The sequence below is a fragment of the Misgurnus anguillicaudatus genome, chromosome 24, assembly GCF_027580225.2.
Source record: "Misgurnus anguillicaudatus chromosome 24, ASM2758022v2, whole genome shotgun sequence".
Taxonomy (NCBI): domain Eukaryota; kingdom Metazoa; phylum Chordata; class Actinopteri; order Cypriniformes; family Cobitidae; genus Misgurnus; species Misgurnus anguillicaudatus.
Window position 1 is genome coordinate 28,588,342 of NC_073360.2, and position 22,290 is coordinate 28,610,631.

General features: G+C 36.6%; 3 protein-coding genes across 5 annotated transcripts in view; all 3 read right to left on the reverse strand.

The window, feature by feature from the left end:
- pds5b (PDS5 cohesin associated factor B) overlaps window positions 1–5,259 on the reverse strand; it is a 43,803-nt gene extending 38,544 nt beyond the window's left edge. The window contains exons 1-2 of one of the 3 annotated variants that reach the window (XM_055196972.2): window positions 4,986–5,259; window positions 4,233–4,274 (exon numbers count right to left, since the gene is read on the reverse strand). The gene's annotated coding sequence lies outside the window, so the exon portion shown is untranslated. Of the gene's footprint in view, window positions 1–4,232; window positions 4,275–4,377; window positions 4,478–4,985 lie in introns of those variants that run through there. The other 2 variants (XM_055196974.2, XM_055196973.2) reach the window with 2 other exon arrangements.
- Window positions 5,260–6,274: 1,015 nt separating this feature from the next.
- On the reverse strand, window positions 6,275–9,605 carry n4bp2l2 (NEDD4 binding protein 2-like 2). Its single transcript, XM_055196975.2, has 5 exons — window positions 8,717–9,605; window positions 8,454–8,578; window positions 8,080–8,168; window positions 7,172–7,248; window positions 6,275–6,740 (listed from the first exon to the last, which is right to left on the reverse strand). Exons 1-5 carry the CDS (start codon window positions 9,577–9,579, stop codon window positions 6,617–6,619), a joined length of 1,278 nt encoding a protein of 425 aa, XP_055052950.2. The 5' UTR covers window positions 9,580–9,605; the 3' UTR covers window positions 6,275–6,616.
- Window positions 9,606–11,170: 1,565 nt separating this feature from the next.
- On the reverse strand, window positions 11,171–14,993 carry mmp13b (matrix metallopeptidase 13b). The gene is made up of 10 exons (XM_073862673.1): window positions 14,409–14,993; window positions 14,069–14,310; window positions 13,833–13,981; window positions 13,609–13,734; window positions 13,376–13,531; window positions 13,171–13,291; window positions 12,891–13,024; window positions 11,842–12,006; window positions 11,619–11,718; window positions 11,171–11,521 (listed from the first exon to the last, which is right to left on the reverse strand). The coding sequence occupies exons 1-10, from the start codon at window positions 14,565–14,567 to the stop codon at window positions 11,422–11,424; spliced, it is 1,452 nt and encodes a 483-aa protein (XP_073718774.1). The 5' UTR covers window positions 14,568–14,993; the 3' UTR covers window positions 11,171–11,421.
- Between the last annotated feature and the right edge of the window lie 7,297 nt (window positions 14,994–22,290).

Consider the following 22,290-nt stretch of genomic DNA (forward strand, 5'->3'; position numbering starts at 1 on the left):
TAAAAACATGACCATGTGGGTTTATTTTTTGTGCTTATCAGTGTTGTTTTCGTCAACGATGACGATAACGAAATGATTTCGTTGACGCACATATTTTTTATGACGCTAACGCGGCGATGACTAGCTAAAAATGTCTCTAAGGTGACGAAAACATGACGAGGCGCTTTTGAGTTTTCGTTGACGAAACGAGACGGAACGAAAATGATTATAAGTCTGACGTTCATAATGCATGTCATTTCTGCCTATTTTGCGTGAAATCAGTCTGTTTTTAGCTCAGAAGTATCAGCAATGCTGCCGCTTTCTATCCTTGTTTTGGGTCAACACAGTCTCACTCACGCTCACGCCCACCACCCGGCTGCCGCCATGCCGCGCACGCGCACCAGATTTCAAACAACAACAACAACAACACACCTGCGGCTGTGGCGAGTTCGCAAGACCGTAGCGGTGACGCCAATAAACGGAAATGACGAGATGATTTATGGCCATACTTTCAGTATAATCCATCAGACAGAAAAACGGAATGCAATATTGAGAGACGACGGTAAATGTGGCCACAAACTAGGTGGGAAGAATACCACCAACCTCAAGCGGCACCTGGCTCATCACGATAATATTTTTTTAAAGGTAAGTCACGCTGTTAACATATCATATACATTCAATTTTACTCGACAATCGGCTTATAACACATTTCATGGTAAGCTTAAGGTTTAACATGTATCTGCTTGTCAAACCTAAGCCCATTTCCAATACTTTTTGTGGTGTATTTAAATAAGGCAAGGCACGCGTTTCTCAACTTTATAAGCAAGGTCTCAGCGTAACACACAAACTCAACATGATGGTATATTAGGCTAAACTTTTTTCTTCATAACTTTTTGTTATGACATGGGCAGAAGGCACACTGACTAAACGGCAAGCCCTCAGGGACAACCTTAATGCACATTTTAATTGTATTAAATACACCACACTTTTTAACCTAAATTCATTGGTTAAAAAATACTTTTTTTTACTAAAATTAACTTAAACTTGACTAAAACCTTTTTGCGTTTTCGTCGACTAAAACTTGACTAAAACCTTTTTGCGTTTTCGTCAACTAAAACTTGACTAAAACTATAAATTTTACAAGTGACTAAAATGTGACTAAAACTAAAAGCATTTTCGTCCAAAAGACTAAGACTAAAACGAAAACTAAAAGGGCTGCCAAAAACAACACTGGTGCTTATGGAGGCATTTGGATATCTGGTCAGCGTTACAAGCACCTGTGATAGTAAAGACTGGGGTGTGTGTTTGACGTTGTGTATGACATCACTACCATGCATGATTCAAAAGCTTCCTATGCGCACTCGCACTGCACCAACCCCGCTGACTCGCGCAACACTGTGAAGCTGAACACACCTCACATCACTGAGACACTATGGTTTTAAAAGAATTCAGTAATTTTCACTTCGGTAAGATGAAAATATGGTCGGTCAGGTGCAAAATGTTTCTATTAAAACTAATAGAAGAAATTAATCGCTAGATTAATCAGTTGAAAAAAAATTTTAATTGTTGCAGCTCTAAAGTGTTGATATTAGGGCTGCACGATTTAAGAAATTTTTCCCATTGCGATTATTGATGCTAATATTGCGGTGTGCGGTTGCGATTATAATAAATGGTATCATGAGTCAACTTGATGGGTTTTAAGGAAAATCCACACACAGTTTAGTGATAATGCTAAAATGTGTATTTGTTAAACTAGAAATGTTTTCGAATTGCCACGTGATGTAGCAACTGCTCAGTGTCAGTAATCCTAAATCCAAAATACCGCCACGCAACAGACGTAGAGTTTTTTTTGAGCTACCAGATCACTGTCAATCTCCTCTGCATCCATCTTCGCTCTGATATTTCCGTGCTGCGCACACACAAGTGACGACGCATGCCACACACTTGCATGCCACACGTGCACTGCCTTTTTTGTTCGTTTTTCTTTCTTTTTTTAAACAGCACGGAAAATCATCAAACTGTTATCAGAATGTTTGTGTTAACAAGTCCACACATTTATTTATTTAATAATTGCAACATTTTGCTGCCATATAATCGCACAGGCTGACATCGCGATTGCGATGCGATTAATTGTGCAGCACTAGTTGATATATTCCCTACTTAAACAGGAAGTTGGAGACATATAAGTTGTGTCCCAATTCAAGGGCTGCAACCTTATAAGCATGAGACCTTTAAAGGTGAGCAGTCGGTCTTTCAAAGTGGAAGCCTCAGAAGTTTGCGAAGAGAACTGAAATGGGACGGTCTAACCTTCGGAGGACCCATAATTTGTGTCACCTGCTGCACACGCCCACCGCGTCTGTCAGCAGGACACAACGGAGACATTTCGGAATTATTAAAATAAATATGAAACCAGAAAAATATTCATTTATTTTAGAAAATATGACACGTTGATGTAGATTAAACTATTCAACAGTATATCAAATTAATCAACCTTTGAAATATACACAACATAAAAAGAATAATATTAACACAAAACATAACTTATAATACTACAACATTGACAAGAAAAAATTTATTCTGATAAATACACCTTTATTTAATAAAGGTTTTAATTGTTTATTTTAGAATATCCTCCAATTATATGCAGCCGTTGCAGACGCTCAATGACTCTTGGGATATCCTCGGCTGTTAAGGATCCATTCGTTCTATCCTTGCGGAGTGCGGAGAAATGAGGACGCATTTTGAGGCTTTATTCTAAGCATCCTTTGAATTGGACGCAATCGGTCTTAAAATACGTCCTTAGAAGTTCGCAGCCTTTGAATTAGGACACAGCCATAGTAGCTTATCAGTGGCGGCCGGTGACTTCTCTTTGGAGTCCCTCCAGAAAAACGCGATTGTGCGATCGCGCGATTTATTGCATAATCAGCCAAAGTCCGCATATTTATGCGGGGCTGCATTTTTTCAAATACGACACACTTTCGCTGCATTAATTACATATTTCCGCACACAAAATATGCGGAGCTTGCATGATTTCATAATCTCCGCATTTTCGTAGAAAAAGTCACATATATATTAGCAGAAAGTTGAAAAATGTTACATTTACTTCCCAAAAGCACAGCCGTGTCCTCTATTGCCATGAACGTTATGAAGTGACGTGATTATGTGACGTGAACATCATTGCAGCTTTTGCAAGTTTCCGCAGTTTTTGCAAGTTTCGCAATTTTCGCAAATTCCCGCAATTCCATCGCATAAATTACATAAATATCCCGCGTATTCCATCGCATTTTTTAAGAAAACGTGCTGCAAAATCGAGGATTTTTGCCCGCAGCAATCACAAAAAACTGAACGTTTTTCTGGAAGCCTGTCTTTTCCGAGAGGCACAAATTCAAAATATGTGTTTGTTGCATGTACCATGTGCATCATGCGTCTTGTCAAAATAAGTGCCTGCTGCAAACATGTCGAAAGGGTTTATGATAGAAGACACTAACTTAAAACTACACTCTGATTACAGATTTAAGCGAGTATCTGGCAAACTTGAGCGTCTCCTTTACTCCTTTATCATAAACCCTTTACATGCGTGTGCACCAGGCTCGTATTTTGACATCATACGTGATGCCCATAAGTTCACATGATGCGCCCAACACACATTTTGAAATGATGAGCCCCACATGTGACGGGCTACATACATGTTGTGACGAGCTTTGCACCCCCGAAAAATAAGTTGCCGACTGCCACTATAGCTTATCTTTTTTTTTAAATCCGTCTTCAGTCATTGACCATGACTTGCAGCTCTTTATTGCTAGATAGGTGGCACTACATGGAGGACTAAAATTTAACTGCAAAACTCAAAACTTTGTTGCAATTTTATAGAAAATAAAACTTCTAGTACTGAAATTCACAAAATGTTCAATATATAAACGATAAATAAAATTGTCCATGTTTATAAAGCAAATATACACATTGCATTGGGTGTATGTGCTTTTTAAAAAAACGCATACAATTATAACAGTGCCTACAGTCACAATGAAGGTCATAAATATGAATAAATCAAAGGGAGCTGAATAGCTGTCACTTCTTGCACTTATCAAGACAATTCTGCTGTTTAACACTTCAGGCAAACTCCAAACTATACAGCAGTACACAACACATCTATGCAGTCAGTCAAAGCACAACACACTTCCAGACATCATAATAGGTCCCCACTGATTTTGCATGAGGGACCCAACTTACACACTGACAGCAGGCTGACTTACATAGATCTCTGCTGATGTCTTTTGTGCCCCTTCACTGCTTTCCTATGTCCACAACCAAAACAAAACAGCTTTATCAAGTACACAACAATTGTAATCGCAATTCATTTTAAGGTCAAGCCGGTAGAAATTTAAATTAAACACTTACCAGACCCCTAAGAAGGCTACTTAAAGGATCATATGCATTTCACACCACTATAACGTTAGCTCTCATGTGAATGACCCAATGCACAACAGCACCTCTAGATTCCCGCATGCAAACAAACCATAATTAAACTAGTAAAGTCGAAATTGTAGTAGTATTATTTGAAACGGCACAAATTGTAAATCAAATGTTGCTTTACGCAAAACAATTTGGCGGTTAGTCACTTACAGACAGCTATGCTAAGCTAACAGGCTACTACAGAGCTAAACACAAACACGCACGCTCGTATACATAACGTACATATATATACACACACGAGGACCAGGAAAGTGTACGGCCTTCTTTTGCAACGTTAACGGCCAGGATCACACAGGTTACACGCAAAACAATAGCAATTGTCATTGCAATGTTTTTAAGGGAAAGGATTTGGGGGGAAACACACAGTCAGATGTCCTCGCATGGGTTACGAGAAGAATAGACAGCCCCAGAAAAAGGAAAAAACACAAACCGAAACGACCACAAAATAACAATTCCAATAAACGGACCACGAAAGTACATAGCAAACGACCGAATTACAGACCGAAAACGTAAAAACGGAAATAAACGGTTACCTTATTGGAAAAAGTGCGCGCTCCGCTCGCTTCTCCCAACGCTGTGATCCTCCTGTCGGCTTCAAAATGGCGCCAATTTGTCCTGCACCAGCCAGTGCAGCTCCGCTCCACACAGACCCTCCTCCACTGAGCTTTATTTATTTAGGAACATCATTTGGGGGGATGGATCGGTAAAGATGGTTTGGATTTAAAAAAGAAATAAATTGCAAAATAGCGATAAAAGTGAGCAATGCAAAAACGAGCGTTTATGATCGTAGTCACACTAGCAGAGCTGTGTGTGGAGTTATAGCGGCATCTATCGGTCGTCACGCGAACGACACCGGTTCTCCTTCTTCATAGTTGCAACCAGACATGTCGATTTTGCATTGTTAAAGGTGCAGTGTGTAAATTTTAGTGGCATGATTGTTGAGGTTGCGAATTGCAACCAACAGCTTAGTCCATGGCTCACCCCTTGCTTTTGAAATACATAGAGAAGCTACGGTAGCCGCCACCGGACAAACATGTCATCGTTGGAGACAACTTAGTAAAAAAAATTTCCTTTAAGGGCTTTTGTCGAAAAATGGCAGCACAAAATGGCGACTTCCATGTAAGGGGACCCTTGGTGTATGTAAATAAAAAGGTCTCTATCTAAGGTAATAAACACATAACGGCTCATTATGAAAGGTCTTATACACCGCTGATAGTTTTGTATATTATTTTGCATTAATGTCAAAAGATCCTTCAAAAAATTACACACTGCACCTTTACAAAAAATTTTTTGCAAGGTATAAAAACAATTCACCACAAATAAAAATAATCAAAATTTTGGAGAGAAGTGGTCAGTCAACGATCTGTCGAAATTGTACAGCCACAGCAGATAAATTACATTCATAACATGCCTACATTAAAATACTAAAGTATAGTGTAGTATAATATAGTATATTACAGTATAATATATCAGTTGTTCTCAAACCAGAGAGTGGCAATTAAAAAAAACAATTAATTTAATAGATTTAAGCATGAAAAATATGCTTAAAATGCATTTAAATAAATGCATCTACTGTATAATTTGTAAAAACACTTCAGATTTTAATTTACTTTTTCAGAGTTTAAATCTAGAAACCCAACATACTTGAACATGCAAAGATGTCCAAAGGTAAAATGTTTGCAGTTTTCCTTTGAAACACTATTTAATCATATTTTTAGCAGTCTGATTACCAGTTTTACTAAAAATTCCATAGTTAATTGTGGTTATTGTAGACCATAGTTTGTGTTAACTGGGGGTTTACTTCAAATAAAAAAAAGATTCGTTTTTGTAGGCATCATCTTCATTTGAAATCAGACACATAATAATTATATCACAATGGACATCAATCAGACAATAAAGTTCACTACATTTTCTGTTTTTTTTTTTTCCTAAAAAGTAATGCTGTAAAAGACATTCTCTATTTAAACAGAATTGTTATAATGTTGTTCTCAATATTTCAAATAAATAAACAACATTTCTTAAAATATAAAGGGACTTGGTCATTAAATCGATCACCATACAGTCATTAAAAAACACATTTTACATCATAAAAATCTAAATGGCTACAAAACAAAACTATTCAATTCTAAAAGACGATTTGTCAGCTTCATGTCCCCAGATTCTGTTATTGTCCTCTGGTTTTATGAGGGGGCTCTGCAGAATTCATCACAATGTCAATGTTTACAGGCCCCTCGAAACGATCCAGCATCTTTTCTATTGTTTCTTGAGGGACTCCATGTTTATTCCTCCTGTTGATGAGATTTATAACCATATAAGGTAAATACCAGGACATTTACTGGACTTGGACTGATACAGGGAATTAGCACATGTTATTAATGACAGTAAGAAATAAAAATATGGGAAACGATTCAATTCGCACTTGGCACAGATGCACCAAATTCAACCTGAACAGCTTTTGATCTACATTGGCTCTTAATCTGGCCTGAAATCACAAATATCAAAGAGCCTTGATCCAGACTCAAGTCAGACGTTTCAATTCAAATAGATAAGAAAGGTCCTTACAGATCCTAGATTCAATATATTTTATTCACTTATACACAAATATTTTCTGAACCTTTGTAAACCTTGATCTGAAGTCTTTTTTATTCAGTGATTAATAGACATAGTATAATATGAGAAGCACATTGACACTCATTACACATGTTATATTAACACTTACTTTGCTAATTCAGCAGGATCATATTTCCAGTTGGTTTCTGGCTCACGAAAGTCCACTTCATATCTGTTCATTAAAGCCTGGGTGACATAAAATAATATTATTATACTAACTTATTACACGGCTCTCTGGAATGCTTGATTCTGATTGGTCAGTTGAGACATTTGCAGGTTCGTTCTTTTCAAATAATAACCGCTCCAAAGTAATAACGCATAGCCGGTGATTACTATTTGGCGCCATCTTGTGACAAACACTGGACAACCACAATTAAGAATGGAACATTTTGACATTCATTTTAACATGTACGGAAAAAACAAAACATTTAAACAGTGGATAGAAGAACGAACAACGACAAGACACAGAGAGCTTACTGAGACTGAACTTGACAAAATAGAGCATTAGCCAAAAAAATACAGAATGGGCATTTTACTTCTCAAAGTCTGGCAAAAAGAGAAAAAAATAGAGACAGACAAGTATGAAGCAGAGGATCTTAATAAGGTACTACGATCTTTTTATGCATCTGTGCAAAGTTTCGCGGAAGGATAAAAATGTTAATTTAAAACAAATATGCCAATAAAATTTTCAAATTCATATTCATGTCCAGTTTTTTTCTTATGTGGCAAGTAGCCGTGTAATAAGCGGGATAATGTAGAGGCAGCCGGTAGTTATCGGGTAAATAAGCCCCGTCAGTTGATCACACTGTCGGGGCTTATTTCCCGATAACTACCGGCTGCCTCTACATTATCCCTTACTTAATACACACTATATATAATGCTTTTCATATAATGCAACATCTCTCGTTTCCAACACGTGGAAATCTTCTAGAAGTACTCATTACATCACTTCCTCTAAATAAACTGTTAGATTAGTCAATTTTAAATACAAGCATTGCTATAAGACATTCAACTCACCATTTTAACATAAGGTTTCATCTCCCAGGCCTTAATGTTTGTGTTGTCGATGATAACAGGCGAGCGACCCTCCGACATTGCACGCTCAGCTTTGAAATGATAAAGCAACATGAAACATTTACTTATTATTTAAAACTGCCTGACAAAGTCACAGACCAATAGGACATATGGGTCACATAACAAAGGTAGTATGTCCGAAATGTATGTGTGTTTTAACAAAAAAAAAAAAAGAAGTCGGTACTTAATCTGACTCAGTATGTATGTGATTTTGGACACAGCGCTCGTTTTTAAATTAAGCACTTCGTAAAGCGTACATTAAATACTTTAAATTAGTATTCATAAAAATGTATAAGTGTAACAGCTTCCTTTCTCACCTCTCATCTGATTCCAGTCGTGAGCATCCCCAAGCAGAGTGCCATCAAATACATACGTGTTGTCTTTAAAAAAGTAGTCATCTGTACTTAGGATGGTTCCATTGGGGCCACAGGACATAAGTTCTCTGAAGGATATTATTTTCATTATTAATAATAAAAGTCTAAGCCATAATTCACTATAATTTAAAACGTATTCTAGTTTAATTTAATGCTAGCACAACTTACAGAAAATTAAATTTTTTAAGGTTACGCTAACAACTCACCTGGCCAAAGAGGATTTTCCAGAGCCGGGGAGCCCCCTCAACAATATAAGACGCAAAGTATTGTCATAATGATGATATTGGTCTTCTTTATGGTTGTTCTCCTGCCAGTTTGATGTTTCATATTCTTCAGAGTATCTAGAAAATTCATATGACGGTTGACGCCTATCATTCCACTCATTTGGCGGCAACCGTGACTCTTCCCATGGTGCCCAGTTGCTGTTGTTAGTATAACTGTGGAAGTTTTGCTGGGGTCTCATATCTGATGGATACATGGGACCTCCAGATGGTGGGGGAGGAAAATATTCAAAGTCTGAATTTGGTGGGCCGGGTGGAATCATCCATGGCGGAGGGGGATACCACGGGTCTAAGTGTCCTGATCTGCCAAGGCTCTCCGTACCATATTGTGTGTGAGGTCTCCATCTATTTGGATGCTGCCACTGGTCTCCACTGTGTGTGTGTGGATTTGGATAGGGTCTGTATGCTCTGCTGTGATCAGTTTCGACAACAGGAGTGTCCTTTTGTAGTGGGACACTTCTTTCAGGCTTGCAGGATTTATGCTCATCGACCTGGTCACTGGAGTCTACTTCCTCGAGCTCTTTGTAAAATTCACAAAGTTCCTGCTCAATGGATGGAGGCGCAGGGCGACATGCTGGACCAATGAATGAAGTACTAGTGGTACCCAAACCTTTACACGTGTTAGTAAGTTTTTTACTTACACTAGTGGCTGAATTGCTCTGATTATTGGACGTAAATGATATCTCTGTGACATCAGATGGGTTCGTTTTTGGGATTTTTGCATAGGCGTCTTCTACATTTCCACCCTCAGGAGGAGAAGTAGACTCAGTAGGATTCACATTGGGCATCTATAAAAAAAGTTCACACAAATATTTAAACTTTAGAAATCAAATAGCAATCACTAAAATAGAGGAGCAACACATTCATCGTCGTGTCATGAGCGCCACAGTAATGATATATAAAAAAGTTTCAGTAATTTTGTATTATGCGTATTAAATACATAAATGTTTCCTGACTTGTAAAGAATACGTTTCTTAAAATAATAAATGTTTCGCTTTTCAATAAACCTTGTGAGAGCGTCGCAGAATGACAACATAAGGCGACGACGCCACACCAGGAAGTAACACATTTCAAAATAAAAGCATCTTTTTAAAAATATTAACTAATAAACATAAATGCACTTTAAATCACATAATTTGAAAACAAATGTGACCCTGCCAGTGAAAACCCAGCTAAAGTTTATTTATTTTTTTAGATTTACTGCTTTTACATGAAATCATCCTAAATAATGTAAAAACCCAGCTAAAGTGTTTATTTTTAGATTTACTGTTAATTTACATAAAATCATTCTAAATAATGTAAAGAACATTTTGTGAAAATATAACCTTGAAATTTGGCTGTGTCAAATATTGAAATCATAGTGAAATTAATGGCTGAAATCAAATATTAGTGCTAGATTTTAGATTGTGAGACTTTAGACTGGTTTTTACAGACAGGTTCACAAATATGTATTTAATTATATATATAATTAAAGTTGTGTGAAAAGGACGTGGACATCATAATTTCAATTAACAATTCATAAACATAAACTATTCAAATGAATAAACCAAGTTTCCCTTTAACAAGTAAAAACTCAACATGCATCTACAGTTAAACAACAGTGTGTGTCAGTACATAAATTCTTCTGTGAACAAAAGAGTTTATTTTAATAAATGCAAAATACATAACTTAAAATGAATTGAAATCTATAGATCATCCTGTGATCAGTATTGTGCAGACATGTTGATCTGAATGAATTTTAATTAATTTAATACTGTTTCTACATTAGTTATTTATTAAATAGGGTCTTTCTCTTTAAAGAGTTAATTTCTCTTTAAAATGTGTTATTCTGAACACACGATGATAAAAAAATGATTTATTTTGAACCATTTTATAACTGTTAACAAAGGCTTTGTTGAATTGAGCCTTACTAATTTATAATATATTGCAGCGCTAAAGTTTGACTAAACCCTAAACGTAGTAATTATGGAAAAACTATAAAAATTTCACATATTACAAAACATCAACCTGTCAGACTAAGCTTGATAAATCATTTATTATTTTAACCCATTTATTATTTTAACCACCAATGGACTGATTTGTCCCATAAAAAAAATTTCCAACGCTGCTTGGTAGTATGCCAGACATGTATGCAAACATTGTGGCTGTATGTGGGATTTGCTAAAATCCCCCATAAACACAGAGGGCAGCCAAGGATCATGAATACGAGTGATTCAGCGCCTCTCACTGCCACAGGCATTTATACTATATAAATGTGCCAGCATCAGGGTCAGATGCAAGAAAGGGGAAAGAAAACACATTTTTATAACCAACCCAGAACCAAGAAGACTATAGTCAGACTAGTAAGTTTAATATCTTTATTATGACAGAAACCATGACAGAAACAAACAACAACAACAACTCATTTGATAGCATCATGCACTTACACCACAACAAGCCCACCACCTTATTTTCTTTGTAAAGTTACATTTATTAAAATATCCCAAAACATGATTCGTAGAATTATGGTTTATAAATAAATGAGTGAACACGTTTTACTGATTCACCAGCTCAGTTGTGTGTTTTAAAAAATAAATGATACTTTTCACAGCAGTGATTAACAGTTAGTGGTAAATCCACATTATAATAGCTTAGCAATTGAGTATTGAATTGGCCCTCGTAATGCGCATGACTTTCCGTGAGTTGTAACTGTATTCAAACTGCAAATGATCGTGATAGAAGTACAAATATCCGTAAAAAAAAGGGAAAATACAATACAAGATTAATTAAAGAATTTAAGCCTTAGAAGGTCAGTTTAATGATTAGCTTAGGTTATGTAAAGTTATTACCGTAATGGTAGGCAGCAGCATCTACTTCATCTCCTATTCCAGGAAAGTCTTTCTCGATGGATCGTGGGTAGCCCCTGTCCATAGTGCCTGTTAACTCGTCATAACTGAAGAACAGATGCAGTTAAACATACCTTTAGCAAACTTATTTTTGAGTGCCAAATTTTTATTGAGGGTCATAATGTTCAAATAAAATAAGAGTAATGATATATTTTTGAGTCTCAACATAACTCCAGTATTCTTCATCAGTGAAGAGCAGAGTCTTGCCCGTGTCTTTGATGTTAACTGCGGCATCAATTTTCCGGATAGTCTTTGGGAGGCCGAGCTTGTGGATGTATTTCGGATAGCCCTCAACCAGATTGTAGCCATTAAGAGCCCACATTTTGATCCCTGTAAGAAGTATAAGCATAGATTGATAAAATAAGCCACCTCGTAAAATATGTACCAATTGCCATGTGATAGCGTTGAGTAGACCCAGTACTTTTATTACGTTAAGTTACAGTACATTTTACAATAACTGCGTTTTAGATATGCACCAATATATTGGCCTATAATCGGTATCGGCAGATAAAAGCAATTTTTCTCCCTATAGCCTATCAACCGATTGTTTAAAAACAGCCGATGATAATGGCAGATTATCATTGTGTAGTACGAGTTGTACGCTCTGCACTTTTAGGATTTCACAAAATGATAATTTGAAACAAGAGTAAAAAGAAAAACTATCGGTAACTACCGGTATCGGTAAATGTCATTCCCTACATGGATTAATATAGGTTTTGATATAGGTTTTTAATACATGTTACATATAAAATTGGCCATTTTCCTATATTATATGTACATATGTCGAATATGCCAAAGTGAGATATGAGCTACAAAATGACCAGATCCTGCAATGAACTATATAGTAGACAATCTTGTATGTATTGGGCTTATATGTGGATATAAAGAAGCAATACAGGAGATCTATATTGCCTGTATATGCACATATATGCACCTCAATTTCGCCTATATGTGGCATATACACGCATATATTTAGCATATAATATGTTATCATATATGGGCATATATGCTGTATATATGTGCATATAAGCTGCATATAGGTTTCATATATATGCGCATATATCCTCATATAGGTTCTTTCCATGTGGGTCTAAGTAATTGAATATCGGTATTGGCAAAGAAATTTTGCATTGGCGCATTCCTACTGCCTTGCATAAGATAAAAATATGAATAAATGAATAACAATCTGAAATTTGGATCTCTAAAAAACTAACCACTAAATAAGATGACGACATCTTTTTCTGGGTTCTCGTAAGCAGCATCTACTTTGTTTGGAATTTCTGGCCATGTAGATTTTATCAGGGTTTGTTCGGGTTCAGGCATTTGTGGATGTAGCCGCCAATAAAACCTGTGTGCCAAAAACAATCATAATGCAAGAGTGAAAGAATGCAGCAGTGTAGATATTTGCCTGACAGAGGTGCAATTATTTCTGAACATTTTACGACAACAATTAACTTTTATGGCTTCTCAAAGTTCTTGATAGAAATACATCACCTGTCTTTGAAAATGATGGTCTCTCCACGAAGCTCGGTAACGGCATCAAAACTCAGTTCAGGGTCACATTTGGTTGGAGCGTCGGGCTTCGGCTTGACCTTTCTGTGTTTGGGATTTGGACCTGAGATTGAAAATGCATTTAAAATGGAGCATTTTGGAAATGGAACATTATGGAAATTTTCTGGAATGATTATGTAATACTTACCATAGAGAGACTGAATGCCTTTAATGTCATCTTCAGATAGAGGGTAACCCTTGGCATACGAGTACACTGGGAACATCAGTGACCCGGGGTCAGAGGAATGGGCCATACCAAGAGCATGACCGAATTCGTGGGTCGCGACCAAGAAGAGATTAAATGCTACAAAAAACACCACCAGGATTATGAATTTAAATAAATACAAACAATTTGGTGTATTTTCGTAGAAATTATTGTACCATGATCGTCTTTGGTCCACGTCTCATCTTCGTCAAAGTGTGTATCACCACCAATGCCATTTCCGGGAGGATAAGCATGAGCGAGAAGACCCTCTGGTCCATCAAATGGGTTAAAGTCTCCATGTTCTGTTATTCACATTTTTTTTCCGTAAAAAGGAAAGCAAAACAAGTGAATAAATATAAAATCACAAACCAATTTTAGTCAATATTGAAAACAGTGATACCTTTTGCTCCAAAGCTAATCATAATATCAGCGTTTCCCTCATAAAGTTTCCTAAATTTCAATGGAGTCACATCACTCCAGACATTAAAAGCATGTCGAACGGCTCGGTCCACATCCGACTTCTTAAGGTCTGGAGTGTAGTTTAGTATCCTGCATGTAAAAAAAAGAAAAGTTTTAAAAATGACAATTAAACAGGAAATTTGAGTTTCTTCTCTTAAGGTTTTAACAAACACAAACCTAAAAGTCACATTTGTTGTTTTCCATTTAAGGTCTCTGGGAAAGTGGTTATATTCCGCCACATCTGGTACCCCGCAACGTGCCATTTCCATGAGCTCCACCGTTTCATCGTCTAGCTTTCCCGTCACGTCCAACCTGAAAAACTTTTGCATCTCTCGAATCTTCTTCTCAAACATGGTATCGGATGACTTTTCCGCTCTCTGGAGACCAGCCGGCATGCCATAGTACCTCCTAAGATATTTCTGGAAAATTGAAGCAAACAGGAAAATTAACAAGTGAAGGATTCTTCTCTTTCACAAATAAACCAGCAAAGCTTACATCTCAAAGTCCATTTCCTTACCTTAGCTAACAACACTTCATCTTTCTCCTCAGATACAAGAGGTTTTGCTAAAGCGTGTGCTGCGATCGCCAACAATATCACAACTGTGAGTTCCATGCTGACAGGATGATGTTTTTTCCTGGTCTGAAGGGTCCCTTTATAGGGATCTCTCCTGTCCATAATTGTGATTCATGTAAAAGTACCTCAGCCAGTCCACTTCCTCTTACCGACAGCCAACAAAGTGTGGCAAAAAAACTGCTTATTTGACACCTGAGTGAGCAATGTTATCACTGCTGATTTTAAAATGATCCTTTTTGAGTGAATGTTGAGTCATTTTAAGTATATGAGTAATACGGTTAAAAGGTTTGCTGTGTTTGTACTTGTAGTTTCACGATAACTTACAGTAATTTTAAAAGTTTTAGGAAGGGATTTTATGAAGCAAAACTACCTTTCACGGGTTCAAACTATTAATAACATTTCCAGACTTCTCTAACATGATTCTGAATCAGCTTTGACTAAGACCAGGCATATGACTTCTAAACCTGGACAGACATTAAGACATACAGAGGAATTCGGTGGCTGAAGAAAATACACAAGCACAGGCAGTGATTCTGAGACGAAGAAATCTAAAGAAAGAGTCAAGCAAAAAAAAAATCCTAGTGAATGACAATATAAGCCAACATAAACCAAAATGCACAGCTGTTAGGGGATTTTTTGTTGTTTTGCTCATGATACTGCTGGTTTTAGGTAATAGGGAGCATGCAAAGGGCAAAGTTGCTCAAATAACATTTAATAACTTAAAGGTAAACACCACCATTTTCCAATATTTGACTATGTTCTTACCTCAACTTAGACGAATGAATACATACCTATCTTTATTTAATGTTTGCACTTACTCTTTGTACAGCATGTCATGAATGTGTTAGCTTTTAGCCTAGCCCCATTCATTTCTGATGTTGCGTTCACACGTGCCACGGTAGAGGCGGCAAAAACACGCTATTTGTACCTTAGTTGAGCGCTTAAACATTTTAAGTTTACTCACTTCATTCGCGAGTGAAAGTCGCGCATTAAATTCTAGTCATGTGAGACATTCACGTGGAAATTAGCATCATGGGATATGCGAGTCTGCGACTCTGCTCGTCCTCTGTAATCATGTCACTACTAGAGCAAGCTCCTGATTGGTTAAGTTCAGATTTTTCAACTTGCGCGTTTCCCGCGGCAACACTCAATTCGCACAGAACGCGCCATCGCCTCGCGACATTCGCGCGTACCGTGCCGCAGGATGCCTATAAGCGTCTTTGCCCTCAGTTCAGGGTCACATTTGGTTGGAGCGTCGGGCTTTGGCTTGACCCTTCTGTGTTTGGGATTTGGACCTGAGACTGGAAATGCATTTAAAATGGAACATTTTGGAAATGGAACATTCGCACTGCGCTATTCGAGCTTACCGCGCCGCAGGATGCCTAGCGTCTTTGCATTGACTTAACATGTAATCACTTGCGCTTGCTGCCTCTTCCCCGGAAAGTCTTACATCTTATACCATGTTTGAGAAGAAGATTCGAGAAATGCAAAAGTTCTTCAGGTTGGACATGACGGGAAAGCTTGACGATGAAACGGTGGAGCTCATGGAAATGGCACGTTGCGGGGTACCAGATGTGGTGGAATATAACCACTTTCCCAGAGACCTTAAATGGAAAGAACAAATGTGACTTTTAGGTTTGTGTTTGTTAAAACCTTAAGAGAAGAAGCTCAAATTTGGTGTTTAATTTTCATTTTTTTAAACTTTTTTTTATATACAGGACACTAAACTACAATCCAGGGCCCGGTTGCATAAAGCACCTTAAGTGTAATTTTCCCTTAAGTTCACCCTTATGTTTCCCTTAAACTTAAGGGTGTTGTAGAAAAAAAAAGTTTTTTCTGTTGCATCTCTATGGCAACAATAGTATTTTATAACAACAAACCTGGGCCGCTGTCGTAAAACATTTAACGATTACCCTAACCTAAGGGAACGATTTAAGGGATTATATGCAACATCCTTAAATTATTCTCTTACAGTAGGTAAGGGCAATTTACCCCTTAAGTGTCATAGCTTTGTTGGGCCGTACATTTCATTACTTGTTGTGTTTTTTCGTTGGGACCCAGAGGCGTTTGCTCATAAATGGCGTTTTTAACGGCGGTCTTTTTCTTGCTGATCGCGGTGGACCATACATGGTACGGAAAGACACCAGTGCCTCATTCTCAAAAGGTATGGACAGATTTTAATATCCCAACTGGTGGAACATCCGCTGACATTAGTTCTACTGTGGAATTGCACCATCTTTTCTTAGTTACTGGAATGAGAACTAACACTGTTCACTTGGATTACAAGGACTGTTTTATTGTTTTAAATCATATTTTTGTTACAAAAGGCTATAGTGGCTCTCATTTTATGCCTCGAAAAAGGCAGTGCCTTGTTTTTATTTTATTATTGATTTCTGGTAATGTACACCCCAATCCTGGTCCAAATATTAATATTCTTAGTACTCCTGAGGATTTTAAATCCAGGACAGGTTTAGGTTTTATTCATCTAAATGTTTGTAGTTTGTTGCCAAAAATAGACCTGGTCAGGATATGGGCTACTCAAACAAATGCAGATGTATTAGTAATCTCGGAAACCTGGCTGAAAAATTCGATTTTAGATAAGGATATTGGAATTAATGGCTATAGAGTTTTTCGTTGTGATCGGTTAAAGAAAGGGGGTGGTGTTGCAATTTATGTTAAGACTAAATTTATTACCAGAGTTTTATTTACTCAATCTATTGTTAAACAATTTGAGATCTTAGCATTGAATCTTGAATTAGCAAAAGGTCAGTATATTACTGTTATTGGCTGTTACAGACCCCCTTCTGCAGTTGCTGATGCTTTACCAAAATTAATAGACCTTTTAAATGAATTTGAACACAGTGACACGGTTTTAGTAGGAGATTTAAATTGGGATTGGTTATCCTCTGTGTCTGATGATTTTAAAAGTCACTGTAATGGCTTAAATCTTACGCAGTTAATAAATAGTCCCACCAGACCAAATAATAGAGATTTTAATAAATCTACTCTAATTGACTTGTTTTTAACAAATACACCACATAAATACTCAGATGTAGGAGTTTTTGCTAATGATGTGAGTGATCATTGTGTTATTGCTGCAGTAAGAAATATAAAACTGCCTAGGATTAAACCAAGAATAATTTTTAAACGGAACTTGAGGCACTTTTGTGAGCAAGCATTTTTACATGACTTGTCTTACTATGATTGGGACAGAATTGCACTTATTGATAATGTGGAGCTAGCTTGGAAATATTTTTACGATGGTTTTATTAATATTGTGGACAAGCATGCTCCTTTTCAGAGGCTAAGAATAAAGGGACGTGATAATGCGTGGTTTACCCCAGAGCTGGCTAATCTTCTTCGGCAGAGAAACCAGGCCTGGGCTAAAGCCAGGCAATCTGGGACTGATTTAGACTGGCTCAGCTTTAGACAGCTGCGTAATCGTTGTACATTTTTTATTAAAAAGGCAAAATCCGATTTTTATTTAGCAGCTACAACAGAAAACCTAAATAATCCTCGAAAATTCTGGAAAGCCCTGAAATCAGTTGGTACCTCAAATTGTCAGAATGATTTACCCACACGTATTATTAAGGACAAAGAGGTTATATCAGAAAAATCTGAAATTTTAGATTGCTTTAATAAGCACTTTGTGGAAGTGGGTTCCTTGTTTAAGCGTCAGTTCTATGCAAGCAACTCATCTATAACAAATTGTTCCATTACTTCAGTTCTACACCCAAAATCAGTGGCGAGTAAAGACGCCTTTTGTTTAATGCCTTTTTCTGTTGTGGATGTGCAAACAGCTCTTAGGAGTTTGGACCCAAGAAAATCGCCTGGCCCTGATTCTTTAGAGCCATATTTTTTGCGAATAGCTGCTGATTTTATTGCTAAACCAATTACTACTATTTTTAATCAAACCTTGGTTAGCAATGAGATACCAATAATATGGAAATCGGCTTATGTACTACCTCTTTTAAAGGGAGGAGATCCCACGTGTATGGATAATTATAGACCAATTTCCAAATTATCAGCTTTGGCTAAGGTTTTAGAAAAATTGGTTAGTGAACAGTTGAAGGACTATCTGGTTTCCAAGCATATTTTGTCTGATGTGCAGTCTGGGTTTCGAAGACAGCATAGTACTACTACTGCTGCAATGAAGGTCATTAATGACATTATTGAGGCAATGGACTGTAAAAACTCTTGTGTAGCCCTTTTTATAGACTTGGCCAAAGCATTTGATACAGTAGACCATTGCATTTTATTGGCCAAGTTACGTAATATTGGTTTTACTGACCATGCTGTTGATTGGTTTGCCAATTATTTGGCAGAAAGAACTCAGTGTGTTTATTTTGATAATTGCAAATCAGCAACTGTGAATGTATCTTGTGGTGTACCACAAGGGTCCGTCTTGGGTCCAATTCTATTTGCTATTTATATTAATAATGTGGCTGATGGCATCTCCAAGGCAAATTTCCATTTTTATGCGGATGATACCATTATTTACTGTAAGGCTGCGACTTTACATCAAGCTTTTTCGCATCTGCAATCTGCTTTTAACCTTGTTCAGATACAACTGCATCAGCTAAAGTTAGTGTTGAATGTTGATAAAACTAAGGCTATGCTTTTTTCAAAATCTAAAAAATCCTTGGATAATCTACCTAGTATTTTTACTATTCATGGTGAGCCAATCGAACAAGTTAAATTGTATAAATATCTGGGTATATTAATTGACGATCAGCTCTCTTTTAAGACGCACATTGATAGACTGGTACGAAAGCTCAAGTTAAAAATAGGTTTTTATTTCAGAAATAAAGCCTGTTTTTCTTGGAAAACCAGGAGGAGATTGATTGCAGCTACCTTTCTCACTGCACTTGATTATGGTGATTTGTTATACAGAATGGCGTCTGATCGTAGTTTGTCCTTGTTGGATACTGTTTACCATAGTGCCTTGAGATTTGTGACAGGATGTAAGGCAATAACACATCATTGTACTTTGTACAAATTGACAAACTGGCCTGCATTGTCAGTGAGGAGGCATATACATTGGCTTATTTTCATTTATAAGTCTTTGTTGAATATGCTACCGTCGTATCTTTGTTCTTATATGACATGTAATATCAGCTCTTATAATTTACGCTCCAGTAATTTGTATTTATTATCTGTTCCAATGGTCCGTACGTACAGAGCTGGGAAAAAAGGCTTTTAGTTACGCAGCCCCAGCCACTTGGAATATATTACAGTCTGATTTGCAATTTCAAACATTGATTTCTCTTGATGAATTTAAACGACATTTGCAAGTTTTTGAAAATGATGCCATAAACAGTTGTCAGTGTTTTTAAATTAAATTGTTGTTTAAACGTATTGTACAATTAACTTGTATTTTTTAAGTAGCCCAATGTTAACTGTTTATTTATTTATGAGGATTTTGTCTAGTATTTGCTGTGTGCGTATTTTATTTTGTTTTGTATGTGTATTGTTGTAACTTTGTTCTGTATTTATGCTGCCATTTTGGCCAGGTCTCTCTTGAAAAAGAGGTTTTACATCTCAACGAGATTCATCTGGTAAAATAAAGGTTAAATAAAAAAATAAATAAATAAAACTTAAGGGAAAAATTTAAGGTACTTTATGCAACCGGGCCCTGACCTTAAGAATTCGAATGTGGACCGAGCCGTTCGACATGCTTTTAATGTCTGGAGTGATGTAACTCAATTGAAATTTAGGAAACTTTGTGAGGGAAACACTGATATTATGATCGGCTTTGGAGCAAAAGATATCGCTGTTTCCATTATTTACTAAAATGTGTGGTCCTGATTTTTTGTTTATTCACTTATTTAGCAAAAATGTGAATAACACATTTACTGCGCCAGAGGTCGAAGTGCTACAAACTCAGTGCTCTTCCGCCATACAATATAGTTCTCATTTTTTATCCGCTTAAAAATTGCCACGTTTTATTTTGTGCCACCATACTTACTCGTGTAACTACTCATGTAACAGTCTCTAAATAGGGAAAACATGGAAGTATTTGGTGGCTTCTAAATTCCTCCCTGTTTGGATCCTAAGGAATGAACGGGGCTACGTTAAATGCACATTCACAACGAGCTGTACTATTAAGTGCACGCATTGAAAAAAGATAGGTATGTATTAATAAATAATAATAAATAATAATTTGTATATTATATATAGCCAATTAGTATGAGGGATGATTAGTAGGCCAATGGGCAATTAGTCTAAGTTGAGGTAAGAACATAATAAAATATTGAAAAACGATGTGGTTTCCTTTAAATTTAGTTTAGTTTGATGCCATTTATTAGCTTAGCTAGATTTAATTTAAGTGTCTTGGAATTGAGGTATTTAATTTGCTTGAATGAGATGTTCATCTAGTTCACTTGGTAGAGCATTAAACATAGTAAAAGTTATGGGTTCTAATCCTAACTGCACTGTAATGCACTGTAAGTCGCTTTTGATGAAACATCTGCCAAATAAATTTAGGAGAAATAATGTTTGTTTTGTCTGTAAAACATGAGTCAAAAATGTGTTATTGTACCCAAAAGGTATATATTAGTGCACCTAAATGTGTTAAAGGTTAAAGTGGGTGTAACCGTGAAGAGTATTGCCACACTGACAAGCTAAAGGTACAAATTATTTCAAATAGTGTGATAATAGTTTATCATTAGGACCTGATGTGCCAAATGAGCAGAGGGAAAAATATTTTTACGAGTGCTGACATGTCCTGGTAATTTTGCTGTCCCTATGTGACCCAATAATAAAGTGACAGAATTCCTCAGTTGTGACTCTGTACATTAAACACACAGTTGTTTAGCTTTCTGACTATAATGTTCTGAAAAAAAGTGTTAATAATAAAAACCTGTACAGTAGCACTTAAGTAGTCAAATTACACTTGTCGAGACATACTCGTGTGCAAAAAAAAATATTTTCAAAGTACAAACACCTATACACACTCTCTAAATTGTGTTTTAAAGGACTCTTTCTATCTTTAAGCAATATGCCTTTCTTTCAGGAATAACTCGAAATGATTGCAACCTACACATGTTACGAAAGATTCGGGATCTGCAGCAACAGTGTAAACAAATGTAAATATGCTGAATGTGTGTGAGTCAGGCAAAAAGTGACCATGGGGGATTTTTATGGTTCTTAATGTTACCGGGATTTATGAGGAAATTAAGGGATGTCAGGATTTAACAGTATACTGCCAGCAGTAGCAAAGGATCCACCCAGCCATGATCACAATCCAAACTTGTTAGATAGATGAAAAATGATGGTCTTTATGAACCATCAACTGAGGAAAAACACACACACACACACGCACACACACACACACGCACACACACACTTAAAAATTAAAAACTTTAAAATTGTGTCCACTTCTCTTTCCTCTCTATCTTTCCTCTGATGCTTTCTTTTTTTGTAACACTGTGGTTTCCTATAATTGGGAACACAAAAAAGTTAATAATTTCTTTGGAAAGTTTTATTGAGGGCTATTAATCCCTGCTTTATGTTTAAGATAACATGAGATATGTTTCTTTAACTATCTAAAAATATGTTCTCATTGAATGCATTTAATAGAAATAAGGAATGTATAAAAAACATAACATATTTTATACCTTTGCCATTGCAGGCCCTAAATTATAGAACAGGTTGCCGGTTTACATTTGCAGGAAATCGCTCCATCCTTAACTGCTTTTGAAACTTTGTTAAAATCCTACTTTTTCCCTTTGGCTTTTAAAACTTTGTGATGTCATTAGACTGCTTTTATGGCTTTTTTTCTTTTTTAGACCTATCGTTTAACTTTCTTTATTATTTCTTAATT